A 16,050-nucleotide genomic window follows, 5' to 3' on the forward strand; every position below is an offset into this window, starting at 1 on the left:
CAACAAGTAATGTGAAATAAAACCACCACAAACTGAATTCTAAAGTGACAAACATTCGAATTCGATTTTCAGAACTCCTGTACACTGCCAAGTTACTTTCAAAAAATGGATATTTTCGAAAAATGAAATGTTCACTGTTCTGAAGAAAACAATGTCATTCAGTAATATGTCTCAATATCAAATAACTTTAAATTTGGCAAAAAATTTTAATCATATTTTAGAAGATTTCTTGGTTGAATTACGATTGATGAAACAAATGAAATACCAAATGACCAAATATCTAAAAAAAGGCAGTCCAGACAGAGTCTGAAATATATATATATATATATATTAAGAGAACTACTTTTTGATTGAAATGTATTTCGACGAATTTCATCAAATCGACTGCTATTATTGTTGCGTAGGGTCCAATATCGGGTTAGCTATAAATATTATCACTTAAAATATGATTTCGTAATTATAACATAACAACTCAATTATAATTTTGTTCAAAAATATAACAAGAAAAGTGGAAATACTAACTTCAAATATTACTTTCTAATTAAAGTTGTTTAATAGGACCTGTTATCGCAAAGGTATCGTAAGATGTACTTCTGTGACTCTGTTTTGCCTGTGCCAGATTCCCCAGAAATAATAATTGACTGACAGTTCCTTGTTCGTTTCATATTACGATAGGCATTATCAGCTGCAACTAGATAGTTTTTTAAATGATTAATTAATTAATTAATAAAGTGATAATATTTATAGCTAACCCGATATTGGACCCTACGCAACAATAATAGCAGTCGATTTGAGAAATAAATGTTATATATTTGGATTTATTTTCTCAAATATTCAAATTTGAGTGGCGAAAAACATCAGAAGCTATTAAAGCTGGCATAAAAATATCAAGCTACGTATAATTTTGATCAGCATCACCGAGCCACTAATTGTTCAGTCAAAGAGTTTTTGCTTAAGTCGTAAAACACTTTGGAATTTTTCAAAACAGATGATCCTACTCAGTATAAGATTAATACTGTAATTACCAACTTCGTTCCATTAAAGTCAGTTCATTTTTAAAATTTAATCCCACTTATAAAGTTTAGACATTTAAATGATTGGAAGTGAGAGACAGTATCTAGTACTTATCAATGGCGAAAACCAAAAACTATGCAGAACATCAAAACTTATAATTTTAACTTGAAGATTTTTTTCAATCTTAGTTAAAATAAACAGTCCACTGAAAAAAAAAAAAAAAAAAAAAAGAAAAAAAGCGCATTAGAACAAAATGCATTAAAACAGCTTTCAGGAAGATAACTTTTTAAGAAGTTAGTTTAATTTCACGGTGCGAATGACCAATTTAGGGAACAGTTATATCTGTAATACAAAGAAATAAATTTGAGGTAATGAACCAGTTTCAATAAAATCATCAGTAATGGCATTTAAAACTGTGCTTCCTCTCACTATCAAACATAATTCAGAAAACGTTCGCAAACAGGTGGAGCCTGCCCAGATTTGATGAAGTATTTCTGCCCTATGCTGAGATTCACCATGTCGCAGTTGTCATAATCATAAATAACTCATATCCCAGAAATTTGAATGTTTCAATTTCATATCACAATTATATTTATTTTAGGTGTGTGTATTGGTGTATGTATAATTTCATATTAGGTATGTTATGATCAAGCTGTACTAAAACAGAACATTTCAGAAAATGCTTGGTAACACAGATTCAAGTTTGAATGGTTCAAATTTCGGAATATTCAAATGGGAAGTATTTTCTCAGGAGCAAGAGATGCCACTCTCTTCAACTCATAAATGATGCTCAAGGATCCTTCAATGTTTAATATGCCTTTATAATTTAGTTTCTCAACACACACAACACAAATAGTAATCTCCAGAGCTCTTCTCTTTAGTTTCTTCAATAGATGCAAGGGAATCATCTTATATAATCTGTCCTGAAATTTCTTCCACCTTTATTAATGAGAAAAATGTGAATAAATGGTAAGGGATTGATTATTTAGTAAATACTGCGTTTGAATTTGGTAGGAATATAATTATTCTTGTTTAATGTGAATTTAAACGAGTATATCCATCGCGGTATAAGATGCCATTTTCAGATCATTATTCCCATAGATGGCGCAATAATCAACCACGCTTCTAACATTTCCATGCATTATGCAGAATCATCCGTCATAAATACGACTACGAATTATTATCAATCTTTCAATTTTGAATGTATGAAAGTTTTGGACTCAAAAATTATCTGCTGTCAAATTAATTCTTTTTCGAATTTTCAAAAAATACTTCGAATTGGCAATATTAAAAAGATTATCGTCAATTAACCATGATAACAACTATAAATATTGCAAAATTTAAAACTAAAAGATATAGAAAACAAGCATTCCATCAAATACATCGTTTCCATCAAATTAATAACAAAATGAATCAGATCTATCTTTTCATCCTGTAGATTAAAACAGAGCAGATTGAATTGATGAAGTGAAATTATGTTCACTGACTGGTTAGTGTTGAAGTGACAAATGATGCACTTTGTAAAACATAAACAAGAAAATTGATTAACTGCTCTTCTCCAAACTGATCCATTTTTTGCAAGCATTGCAAAGCATCTCATATGTCAATGTCAATATATATGTGTAAAATAGATGAAAGCGTAGGCCTAGAAATAGTTGGAAATGTGAGAGGAGAAAGAATGTGTCATAATCAAATAAGAGAGACGGTGTTTGTCTACCTGTACCATGGCATTTTTGTCCACAAAGACTATGTAGAGTGTCAACAAAGATAATATTTCAATTAAATTGATTGTTGAATCCACTGATGCTAAGACGATAGTGTGATATGTAACGGTGGATATCAAGTTGTGGTAACTTAAGAAATTTCAGATAAAAATAAGAACTATATAAAGTATCTTTGAGAGATACAAGAATATGGAAATGGGTGCCACCGTTGAGGTAAGAGACAATTCCGATAAAGGACAATTAAATGGGAGTTGCTTGGGTATGAAAGAAATGTTAGCAATGCCGAAGGATTAATGGAATACAAAGGGAAAAACACAGCTTTGCAACGCGCTCGTTAAGAAGACAAAAAAAGATTATGAATTTGAAGAAGGTGCGTGTTATGAAATGACAAGCAAGTGGTCCATAAAAGATGAGTCTGGGAGGGTGGTTTTAATTTTTACCATGGTTATGGGTGTGAGTAGTGAAGGCATAACTAAAATAGCAAAGTATCTTCTTAATAACGAGGGCGTTGCCGTCTAGCCGTTTTAATATACTTTATTCGTGCTGTTTGACAATTTCGTTATTAATCGATATACCAATCGATATACCAAAACGCATGCGTGATCGGCTATTCATTCATTACTTCTTCGAGTTACGTCAATGTAAGGCCGTTCTTGACACGTTGTGTCTTTAGGAACAAATTGGTCCATACTAAACAAGACTGCCTTATTATTAAATTTCGAAAACATCTCTTTTAATCAAGTACATATAAGTAGTACTAAACGTAAATAAACGAAATCAAATAGTGGAAAGAGTTTGTGCTAGCTTTATTCTCAAAAGTACAGGGAAATGTGATTTAGATTGTAGCATAAATAGCTTAGTCAGGAATAGTTAATATATCAGATTTATCTGCTTCTTTACTGATGGTAATTCCAACTCTTAAAATATATACTGTTTTCCTTGTGATTAAACAACTCATAATTGCTCAAGAAGATGGTCTATCCATCACATGAAAACTGAACTTCTGGGCTAATTTTACCAATTTTCTTTTCATTACGTTGATCAGTTGCATGTGATGGCTAGTAAGCTTACCATAAAGAAATTAGAATGCTCAGTTCTGGCTAACGCCTAACACTCATGTATGGACTTTGAGATAGGTCTTCTCATTCGAGATAAGCGATCACTGTTAGGAATAATGGTTAAGTACGTGTCCTGAGTGAGAGGTGGAATTCTTGGGCCATAGCGAGACGCACAAATACGAAAGCATTTACCAAAAATGTTTTTATTAATCAAGAGAAAAAGCCGGAAATTCAAAGATGATCAGATATCTCAAGTTTTTAATTTTCGGAAACTTTCTTCACTTCACATGAAAGTAAGCACTGACGAAAATCTACTTACTATCCAATCATAAAGAACAAAATTTGAACCTTTCATTACTTACTTTGCAATTGCAGTTACTAATCTGTCTGAAAATAAAGGAACTTTCCTTTTGCATATTCACTTACCGCTATTAAGGATTAACGAAGCTAAATGAAATGTTTGAAATGGCCCAACCAAGCCACAAACATCCACTTAATAGACTTCCGATCTCAGCAGTTTCTTCTACGACACATAACTAAGCGGCTTTGGAAAGGAGATGACATAATTTTGCGCTTGCCATATCGCATTGAGAAATGACTGATTGAGAATGAGTCACGTGACACAAAACCTGAATACGAACTCCTACACGACTCAACCTCTCATTTAATTTCAAAGCCACTTTTATTTCGAACCAACATCATTAATACGGTCTTTTGAATGATTCGAGAAGATTCGAAGTGGTGGCATCCATCCCTATCGAGCGACAGGCTCATTAGATGAGCAACCAGTCATCGCAACACACCTAATTCGAGATTTTTTCAATTCTCCACAACATATTTTGTTAAATTAAACAAGTGTTACAATCTCTTATCATCAGATCTAATATAATGAATTCACCTGAAAGTAAATTTACTTCATTACAAGACATTACAAGTGTTATGAAAAATGATACGGAAATCTTAACTTTTAAATATAAACTCTCAAATCTCCTTTCCAATGGAATCATTCATCCCTTATATCTTATGATATTCATGACTGCGAAGGAAAGATATTTTTATTGAAATGACTCCATTTAACGAAGACTGTCAAGAAATGTATCCCTCTCTCCTCATTCCTTCATGGAAAACCTTAAATATTTTTAAAGAATATATCTTGAGCAGTGATTCCGGCTTATCCAATATACAGCAGTAAAGGAAAAAACAATGCGTCAATAAATTCAAACGAACATAACCAATCTATCAGTCTTTTGCTAAGATATGACGGAACGACTTTAATGAATAGCATTAACACTAGAGCAGTAATAACAGTAACCAAAAAGAATAAACTTATCGCTGAAAAAATAATACGTTGAAGCATTTCATAAAACAAAACTAAAAGTTGTGAAGTGAATATAATTACAACTGAAATTACGATATAGAGATGGGGAGGGTATTATACGAGTGATACAAAATGATCAACAATGAACTAAGTACTCGAATTTTGCTGTTATTTGTTACACAATAGGTAAGAAAATACTCACAGTTTCAATTTATTTCTTGCCATAGTTTATAGTAAAGTCCAATAAAAATTTATTGCCGGAGGAGATAAAACCAGCTTCTGAGCAGCAAAGCAGTAAAATATGGACGTTATAAATATCGCGTCACTTAATTACATCCTTTTCAGAGCTCAACAATTACCTTCTTAAAATATAACTGAAGCACTAATTAACCCGTTGATGTAGGTGAGCGGAATGTGTAACAAATTCAAGTTGCATAATTTCCTGTTTGAACCGTTCCGAAAAGTCAAATGTACAGCAAGCATGACACAATACAAACAAAACATATATGAAAAGATATAATAATGAAAAGACTGCGAAAAGAGAAAATGGTGATAAAAATACTTTTAAAATGATGCCTAATAAAAATAAAGCGACAATAAAAAGAAAACATGGAACCGAAGTAAAGGGCAGAATTAGCTGTTTATAACAATATATCATTAACAAATGCACAGTTCTGAAGTAGTGGGGAGTTTGATCCAGTCATTACAACCACAACAGCCGTCGGTCGTATTTTGATGCAGTCGCATACCAGACGTGACTGCCATTGGACATCTCACAATAATATATCTTTTTCTGGCATCAGTTTTGTTACAAATTCATGGAACTAATAAAAATTTAGGAACTAAGGGATATCAAAACAGCATTTCAAAATTCTAACAAATTCTCAAATATATCCTAATAAAACAAATATACGTTATAACCATTTTATGAGTTTTAAAAAATAATATTTTCTTTCATGAATATCCGAACAGAAAACCTGAGCGATGATACAGTAAGAGCCAAGAATGACTGAAACAAAATGAATGTAAACATCTCAAGAAAAACAAACTTTTAGAGATTCTACCAACTGGGTTTAGATATGCAAAACATTGCTGCACTCATTTTTGACCCGATTTCTGTGTCTGGAAACTTTCAACTTTTAAAAACCTGCAGTGCGGTTTATATTGCAATATAAACATAGCAATATCTTGCATTCTGAGCAAACTAGAACAATTTAATTAGAACCTAACACATTCGTTGGACAGTAATCTTCCCGTTCATTCCTTTTTACTTGGGTGGAAATGACGGCGGCATAAAAATTCCTGGATAGCCTGAAAATATTCTACAATACATATATAAAACATGGTGTATATATCTGTTTCTCTAGACTCACAACACACATTGAAAGATTTTAAAATTAACAAGTGTTCATAAAAGAGTGGAAAAATTAACAAAATAAAAACTGAGAGCAGAAAATATTTCAGTGTTAATGATAAATGGTTAAACAATACTTTTTTAAAGAGGATAGCCTATATCGATTAGTTTAATGTGCATACGATCTAATTCAAGTGCACTGTCATACCATATATGGGTTACTGAATTATTGGGAAATTATGTATTACTGCTAAGGAGAACTAATTACTAACAATGCAATCGATCAAAAATATAATTTCCCAATGATTCCAAAAATTATTTCGTAAAATTTGAAAAAAAAAAAACTGACAAAAAACAATTTAAAAGGGTCTTCTGGCAAGTAAATTTGCAAAAAGTGTTATCCTACTACTTACCAAATGATGCATGCAAAGCAGCCATTTGTTGCTCATAAGCTTGTTGTGCAACAGCATTCATGGAATTCGGTGGTCCGGTCATTGGAAAAGCTGTGCCAAATCGTTGCATATACTGCATTTGTTGATGTTGTTGCAGCTGCGCAAAATAGGCCTAAAACATGGATAGAATGCGTAGATAGGTTGGTTAAGAATGCCTTAATAAAGATATGATATTGTTACTTCACCTGTTGCTGTTGTTGATGCTGCATGAAGTTCAATGCAGAAGATTGTACATTTTGAGCATTTGCGCTGCGATCACTATTGGTCGAAGCATGAGACTGAATAGCTGCAAAAGAATTTCCCGAAGCAGCACTTTGACTTCCTAGTTGCTGGTGCACAGTTTGCTTCGTTGTTGAAACACTACCTTCAAGAAGAAATATACCTCAAAACGATACAAATTTTTAGATAATCAGAACACTGTCAGTAAATAAAAATGAAAAAAGATAAATATCTCAACTGTTTTTGAGAAAATTGATCAGAGTTTTGAGTAAAACTGGCCTACGGCAAGGCAATTACGAAGTTTTTTCGATAAGAAATTACCTTTGCAATAATTTATCTTTAGAACAACATAATCTCATAAAACCTAATTTCAGGCTGTCAAATCTAGTTTATTTAGAGCACAAACCTGTCCCTCCTTGTGATAGAGGTTGAGAATTGGACGAAGCAACAACTGATGACTGACCAAGGCTGTTGCTGGAATACAAATCTTTTAGAAAAAAAAAAAACAATGCTCTCTGAGAATATGAGAAAATATGAAATTCTTATTTTAAGACTATACTACTTAATCACTAACCTTTCTTTAGACTGAAAAGGAATCAAACTTGGTGGATTGGCCTTCAAATCATGAATTTTATGTTTCGAAGTATGAGGCTGCGATATTCCTGAAGTTGTGGCATTGCTCACTGACGGACTGATAAATGGTATGAAATAGGGCTGTGCAAAAACTGAAGCAGAAGGGGCGTTTGACAAATTCGGTATAGAAATCGGAATAGTAGAAGCATGGCGCAATCCTGAAATTAAATGATAATATTTCAGTCATATTATTTAAACAGTAACAACAAAAATGCTACAATTAAAAGATTAGTATTTTGGTAGTTTAATTCTCATACCGCTCAGACTAGCAACAATTTCTTTAAAATGGATATTAGTAATATGAATAGAGGAATGCATCAATAAAACAGTTGTTGGAAAAAGTAACCCGATGGATCCATGAAGGATGATGCAAAAGAACCGAGAGTGTTTGCATGTGACTGTGTTTTTATTTCGTTCTTTTTTGAACCTGGAAATTTCAGATCAGATTAAGCCCAATAAAAAGCTCAAGATTTCGAAACTTCAAAATCTGAAACTGCATATTGCATATTTTTCAAAAAACTATCAAAACAGAACAAACCATCAGAAGAGAAGCCCTGATTTATTTCTGCTGATACTCTTGGAACAGACAATGTAGTAGCAATAGCAGTTGATGAGCTTACAGGACAGAGCAAAGTTGATGAACCAACTCCGCTTTTCGGTACAGTGATCATTTTTTCGTCCTCGATCGACAAACTTTAATTCAAATAATTGCTCCAGAAAAACAGTAGGTTCACCAACAACCAATTTAATCTTTTCATTAACTGACGGACCGAGATTGATTTAAGGTAAACAAAAACGAACTCCATAAAAAATAAACAGAACAAAAATATTTCGATAACAAACCTTAACTGTTCTAGTGGAGCTTTTTCGGTGCTGTTTACTAATTCTTTAATTCGATCCAAAGATCGCTCCTCTGATTTGTCGGCCACCTACAATACGACTTTATTTCAGTATTATCGTAGTGCATTTAAAACATAGAGAAAATGAATAATAACAACGTAATTTTCTTTACTTGTCCAAATATTTCAAAAAGAACCTCTTTTTCCAAAGTGGGAGCATCATCCGAAATGTCTGAAAATGCAGGTGAAGTAGCGCCACCGTGAGGTGTAGAAGGGACACTGAAAACTTTTCAAAATTCATTTCTTTGATTTCTAAGTCTAAAAAGTTTTATGAAGCAAAGAGAGAGAGAGAGATCTATACCTAGATGATGGCAAGCCGGAAATAATGGTTGCTGATTGCTGCTCACGTGAATGAACTTCACCACTGTTATTTGTTACCATTTTACGAATCGCATCAAGTGCAGTAGGTATTTCATTCTGATTTACTGCACTGTTACTAGTGAGTAAGGCACCGTATACTAAAAAATATATCATATTAATATATTCATTATAAATAACGAATGTAGATGGTGATAATGAAAACAATGTGTCAAATTTACAATCTATGAATTTAATCAACAATAAACATAAACAAATTTTAGTGATAACACCATTTCCTACCTTTGCTGGTGACAATATTTTTTGGACTTTTAACAACGAAAGCTTTTTTCCCGTCAGCTTTTGCAGTTCCAACGCTCGTCTCTGCCTTCTGTGTTACAACCTATAAAAATTCTAGCGATAAATAAAGGTACTGCAGTGTATTACCTGACTCATAAAATTTTAAATCTTAAATAAGGGTAGCTTGAATTGTCCTACCTTGAAGAGCTCACTGATACTTTGTTCTTCATGGTTTGTGAGCGTTTTCGATAATTTCGGTTTCGGTGAAATCAAATGAATACTGTTTTCACCAGTTTTGAGTTTCGTTCCTTCCGGAATAAATTCTCCTGAGGAAACTGCATAAACATGAGTTAGTTCTCTATCCGTATCGACAGCAACATCTTTCATCACGACTAAATTTGTTTGAGTACCCATAGTTTCAACGTAGATCTACAAAATATTACGCTCTGAAAAATCTCCAAGTTTAAATATTAATTTATTCTTAAAAATGATAAACGATAAATTTATGTTAAAATTATTTTCTACCGCTCTTCCTCCGTCTTCTTTCACAAAGTGCGTGTGGTAATGGACTGCCAACTGTGACTGAGTGTCATAGCGATGTTCACAACCTGCTACTGGACAAGAATACATTGTAGATAAAACGCATTCGCGTAATTGAGATGAAACATTGTCTGCAACAGTTCCAAATGAACCGAGCGCAGATATTGGATCATTACTTCCAGATGTGAACCATGAGACTGGTGACTGTGACCTTTCATCATCCTGCAGATCTCCACTGATAGCTGCAATGTTTCTACTTTATTAAAACTTACCAGTTTAAGAGAACAAAGAAATATATTCAAAATTTTTTTTAGCAAACACTTGAGCGCGGTGTTAGCTAATAATATAGCAAATAGTACGATTATGAATTCAGGCTCAGCTCAAGTTCTTACGACTTCTGCAAACGCAAAATCGTTGTTCAACATCCAGTTATATCTAACAGAGTTCCGTTTCATTCTTTGCATCCCTAATTTTTTTATGAAATGCCCCCGTATGTTAATCAGACATTAATAAGAACAAACATATTTTCCAGAGTTGGTTACAGTAACTTCAATAAAATAACTTGGTGATCTCTACTTACATTGTACATCGCTGGTTGAGGCGCTTGATGGTCGACCAACATTTCCGATCAAACCTTTTCTTCCAGTTGGCTTAATTTCAGGAAATCCATTCGGTGGACAAACTGAGGAGCTTCTGTTTGATCTTTAAAATAATATCTTAGTTTCAAACAATTTCTTAGTTTGCAGAAACTTATAAAACAGTAAAATGAGAAGATTAACCTCATCATATATAGAATTTGACCGATAACTAAAAGAAAATAAACTGAAAATAAAATTAATATATTTACATATGAATTAGATAAAACGAAAAAAAAAAAAACTGAGACAATCGAAGAAAGTGTGTTCATGATGACTATGTTTTAAATGGATACAAGAAATATTAAATAAACCTTTTAGCATTAAGTCGTTGCTTTGATGGACTGCTACCATTTGTTTTATCATGCGAACTAAAAAAGTCGAACCCAGATGCACTGTTTGATGCACCAGACGTACCACCACATCTAAAACCAATCACATAATCTGCCAATGAGGCCACAAATAACATCACTGGATTATAACTGAAAATGAAGTACTAACTTTTTATTCATGTAAGTATGTTGTAAAGGCGGCAAACCGTCACCCAAAATACCATACAAATCATGCCCATTCCAATTCGTAACATAATATAAATAATCTGTAAAATTTGACAGCGAAGTAGCTTGAACTGAGTTATGAGTAAATGCACAATTCACAAAAGCAGAAATATAGTATAACATGATATTGCGTAGTACAACGTCACCCATAAGCTTAAGTCAGTGAGGCTATTGATATTAAAAGTAATTTAAATAAATGTGCCAGGAATCTGCGAAGAAAACAAGTGAAGCAAATGTTATGATCTTACTCGATGCTTTTGCAAGTACAGAAATATTGAGGCAATGAGTTGAGCCAACTTTTACATCTATATCTCCATCATTAGTTTGCACGGACTTCACAGTAACACATGTCGAGCAGTCCCGCATATTCTGTAGCTAAAGTTAGATTGATTAAAAAGAAAGAACTTTTTGAACTGCTGAAATATAAGTGTGGCTGATTTATTTCCAGGCCACAAAAGCATTGTTTTTTAGACTGTGTACGGAAAATTCGTTAAGTACTTGCTCGTTAAATGAGTACAAAATTTTTTAGTACCTAAAAGTGACATTACAATATAGTGTACTGTGATATGAGATTTATGTATAACAAATTACTCTTTGTCAAATCAAATGATGATTTTTATTATTAAAAACAGATCTTAATGAAATATACTGACTTCAAACTCTGAAAGAAATACGATAGTTATGTCTCACTAATTGTAAACAATGTTTCAAATCATTTGCATAAGATGAAGTCCATCATTATAATAAATCGCAAATTTTTTTGTATCTCATAAATTCTCGAAATATTTTAATCTACATTAAACTCGAATACATGAGCAGTGTTCCATACTTTCTAAACTTACCGGTTTCTTCTTTTTCGCTGAACTAACACTTGCAGAAGTTATGCCTAACTGTGAAGCTGTCATATTAAAGGAAGGCGCAGCGTTACTGGGAGAAGCCTGGCAAGTTCCATGGTCATCTTGCTCACTGACACGTCGTTTCTTTTTTCGTATTTTGTTGCATGGTAAATTGTGCGTTCTACAACACATCAAGCTATCACATCAAATATTATAACACATCAGTTTTGATTATTGCAGTCTACAATGAAATTATTAGACTTATTATATGATTATTAGGATGAAAAATTCGTAAATGTTTTAGAAAAATTTACCTTTTTTAATTATTCGTTTTAACATAAAAGTTTGTGACTATCTTTCTGATAGAAGAAATGCGACCAAGAACCAAATATTAAGTTAGGAAATAACTTAGCGAATACAAAAAAAAAAAAAACAAGAAAAAGAAAAAAGACAATCACCATATAAAAGAACGAAAAATGATACAAGAGAAAGTTGAAACGATACTTTTCACTCGTCTTTTTATTACTTAACATCTTAATAAAGTCCACCTATTGTTATAAATTTCAGGTGTATGGATATAAGAGAAATGATTTTATTTTATTTACTATATTTTACAGCACTGTTCTCTGCGTGACACCAAACGGACGATCACAATTTGAAATTACACCATCTTTAATCAGACTAATAACATCACTGACAATAAGTCATAGCATGACATAAACATAAAATTTTAAAAATTTGTAAGAAATTTTTGCAAAAAAAATTTGTAAAAACTTAAAGAATATGAAACACTAACCCTGTATTTTTTAAGCTAACACCAACTACAGCAGTATTCTGTCGATCCAAATCTGCAGAATCTTCACCAAATTGTCCCTCCTTTAATTAGATTTATCACTATCTTATCATTAAGTAATTGTAAAAATATGGTAATAACGCAATAAAAACTTTGCATAAATAATGAGCATGGAAATAAAACCACGAGAAAAATAAAATGCAGTTTGAAACGACATTTCGGAACTTTTTGAAACATAGAAAGTGCAGTAGCTAAAAACCCTGATATTTTTTATTAAATGATTACTAACACAATGTACCACATGAATCTTCGTAATTTCTCAAATCTGATAATCTGTAACGTTAGTTACAAACTGCACCGCAACTTCTCTTTGATACATAAAATTCACTTTTTTTTTTCGTTTGAATTCTGCCGTCATATAAAATCGGAACTATCGTATCTAATATATATGAAAAGTATTCTAACTAAAAAAATTAAAACATGAAACTGCTTAAGGTTGATTTCCAGACATACACTGGTAGAAGTTTGCGTTTGCGGCACGTAAGATGAAGAGAGAATACGAGAATGGTGTTCTTCAACCATTACTGAACTTGTCACATTTGTAGGCCCTAGAAAAACTTTCCTATAGAATGCAAGTAATACAGTTTTGTATGGAAATTGTACTGAACAACGGTTTCAGAGCAATGTTCCTAATATATTTATAAATAATTATCTGACATAATCCTAACATTATTTAATAATCAGATAAATCTAGCACCAAATAGTGAAAAAACAAATGAACTAAAAAACCAAAAAATATCAATAAATTAATTACCAGAAGAAGTTACATTTGAAGATACAGAAATATTGACTGCTAGCTGACGAGTGCTAGAATGTGGTGTGCTGTACAGGGCATGATGCTCAAACTGTTGTTGCCCACTATGGCGAAATTTGCTCGTGCCAGATCCAGCTTCAAAACCACTGCTCTGGTATCCAGACCTAAAATCATTATATATCAATGCACAATAAAGGGTCAAATTTCCTTATTAAATTAATAAATTTAACAATCAAACAAACCGGTGATTTCAAAAATCCTCTTTTACGGGAAAAAGAGTTTTACTGAGGTATGAATAACTCTTAAAATTTTAAATTTACAGTTCTAGCAAACTACAGTACCTGCCTACAAAGCTAAGTTTTTCTTAATAAATTATGGAAACTTAATAAAAACCCTTATTCCTTGAACGACCTTTTTCCGGATAATTTATTGAAATTTCAAAAATAGTCTTCAAATGTGTTACTTCTCGCACCAATTCTACTAATGGAAGAAGACCGTAAGTCCATAACAAATATTCTTAGAATGAATGAAATTCATAAATTCCTCGCAAAAAAAAAAAAAAAAAAATAACGCACCAGTTAGCTGGCTGGTGAACAGTGGTTGACTGAGTATGTAAACTGTTGCCCGTTTCTTCCTCATCATCGATTTCTCCCTCCTCCTTAGATATGTCTTCAGTTCGTGCTGCTCCTACAGGCGTTTTAGCAGTTTACAGCAGTTAAAAAATGGCAAAAAAAAGCACTAATATGCTGAAAATATAAAAATATACATCTTCTACAATTCATAATAATCCATCTGAAATCCATTGATGCACTTAGCTCGAATTCGGTGGTATATAAAATATGTATTTCCAATACAGATGGTTCGAGAAACAAAGCTAATAAATACCTTATGCAGATGGATAAGTATGCAAATGTTCGCAAAATTATAAGCAATGAAGATTTTTTAAAAAAAAAAAAAAACCTACCGTCACTACGCTTTTCTCCAGAATACGAAAACTGTCCACCACCGCTGACTGGGCTCTGTGTCCGTTTGATTGTCATTTTCAATCGATCATCTCGATGAACGCCTTGCACTGCTTTTGGAGCTCCACTTTCACAATAAAAATTCGGCTTCGGTTCTGGATCAACCGGATGACTTTCCATGCCTAAACAGCTAATCCAACTACTAGGAAATATTACAAAGAAAAAAAAAAACATTATTTCTGATACAATTTACCATCTTCGGAACTTGATGTTAATTCAATCGTTTTTTCATAAGTTGTCGTTTTGGTCGATGTTTCCGCGCAACCTGCTTGGGATGAATGAGTATTATCCAGAATAGCATCATCTATCATCAAACGACCCTCATCTTCGTCGTACGAATCACCCATCTTCTTTTCATTCAGTGATAATTTAACCCCATTTTATACTATTCATTTAAATATATGTTCTAATATATGGATCACTAAAACTAAAAAAACTAAAGTCGAAAAATGCTGAAACATATATATATATATATATATGCTGACGACGCACAATCTATAAAAACACAAAAACGAAGACTGAAGAACTGTTGCCCACGCCTGCTAAGACTACAATGAACAAACATGCATATTGATGTGATGATTGAAAAATCCGACTCCGAAATTTAACTAACAATGTCGTGAATTGTTTTTGCATGATAAACTTTTTATGCGGATTAAAACAGTTGAAACAATCACTGTTATCATTTGAAAGTAGGAAGACCGGGTCTATCGATCCAATTACTTCACGTTTTAATTACCGCGACAATTTATAAACATATTCCAAATATTCCATCTCAATCGAATTATCACCAAAGAAACTGCCCATTCCTATACTTCTAATAAAACAGACAACATTTTAAAAATGTTGACATCGTTTGCTCAACAATGATATTCCAGGATTTAAAAGTGAATCATCCTTCTTCTCTCCATTTGTCTTGCCATCCTCTATACAACATCATCACTTTTTTGGAGATGGTTAAGATAATCAAATGAAAGTATCCCTGTTTCCAAATATTTTGGATTAAAACAAAACTTCCCCAAATTCCTTTGAAATGGTTGACAAAAAATGACTGATCACCGCTCACTCATAACATTTGTCTTACACATGCAAAAAAAAAAAAAAAAAATATCAGGAAAACATCAGATGGAAAAGCAATGAGGGATATCAAACATCAAAAGTATGTTCTAAACAGACGCCTCGAGATTTCAACAAAAAATTGAACCAAACGAACACCCATAACTCAACTGGTTGATTTTTCCCATTGCAGTTTTTATACCAATAATAACAGCACTCAAATGTTCAGTTGACATGTATGAGCAAAGCTAATCAAAATTATTTTTTATGGCTCTTCTCCACTTCAGTACTCATCCTAATTGTTTGATCCCGAAAGATAGTAATCAGAACGTCTAACTGTTAATTAATCACATAACAAATAAAAGGTCAACGTTATAATTAACTGAGTTCGAAACTCCCATAAGAACCACAGATGCAAATGTACTCATCCGCTGTTAGCCTTATCTAACGCGTTCATTGGAGGTATCGACTTCCGGAATTGTCTCTCTTATTTTACAGTGAATCTACGTATGCTCTGTGCACTTTTCCC

At 32.7% G+C, this 16,050-nt stretch overlaps 2 protein-coding genes across 2 annotated transcripts; both read right to left on the bottom strand.

Annotated features, from left to right (window-relative positions):
• Positions 1-418: 418 nt before the first annotated feature.
• Bm1045 (Uncharacterized protein) lies at positions 419-665 on the bottom strand (the record flags this gene model as incomplete). The annotated part of the gene is made up of 2 exons (XM_043080538.1): positions 419-422; positions 562-665. The coding sequence occupies 2 exons, from the start codon at positions 663-665 to the stop codon at positions 419-421; spliced, it is 108 nt and encodes a 35-aa protein (XP_042936472.1).
• A 5,716-nt stretch (positions 666-6,381) lies between these two features.
• On the bottom strand, positions 6,382-14,812 carry Bm12925 (Uncharacterized protein; the record flags this gene model as incomplete). The annotated part of the gene is made up of 24 exons (XM_043080539.1): positions 6,382-6,425; positions 6,882-7,032; positions 7,106-7,284; positions 7,546-7,613; positions 7,714-7,930; positions 8,119-8,199; positions 8,311-8,465; positions 8,616-8,701; positions 8,809-8,890; positions 8,973-9,129; positions 9,272-9,371; positions 9,467-9,697; positions 9,794-10,050; positions 10,389-10,510; positions 10,758-10,868; positions 10,945-11,041; positions 11,249-11,375; positions 11,843-12,017; positions 12,633-12,712; positions 13,143-13,237; positions 13,444-13,607; positions 14,019-14,130; positions 14,408-14,587; positions 14,659-14,812. 24 exons carry the CDS (start codon positions 14,810-14,812, stop codon positions 6,382-6,384), a joined length of 3,225 nt encoding a protein of 1,074 aa, XP_042936473.1.
• Between the last annotated feature and the right edge of the window lie 1,238 nt (positions 14,813-16,050).

This window comes from Brugia malayi, assembly GCF_000002995.4.
Source record: "Brugia malayi strain FR3 genome assembly, contig: Bm_v4_Chr3_scaffold_001, whole genome shotgun sequence".
NCBI classification, from domain to species: Eukaryota; Metazoa; Nematoda; class Chromadorea; order Rhabditida; family Onchocercidae; genus Brugia; species Brugia malayi.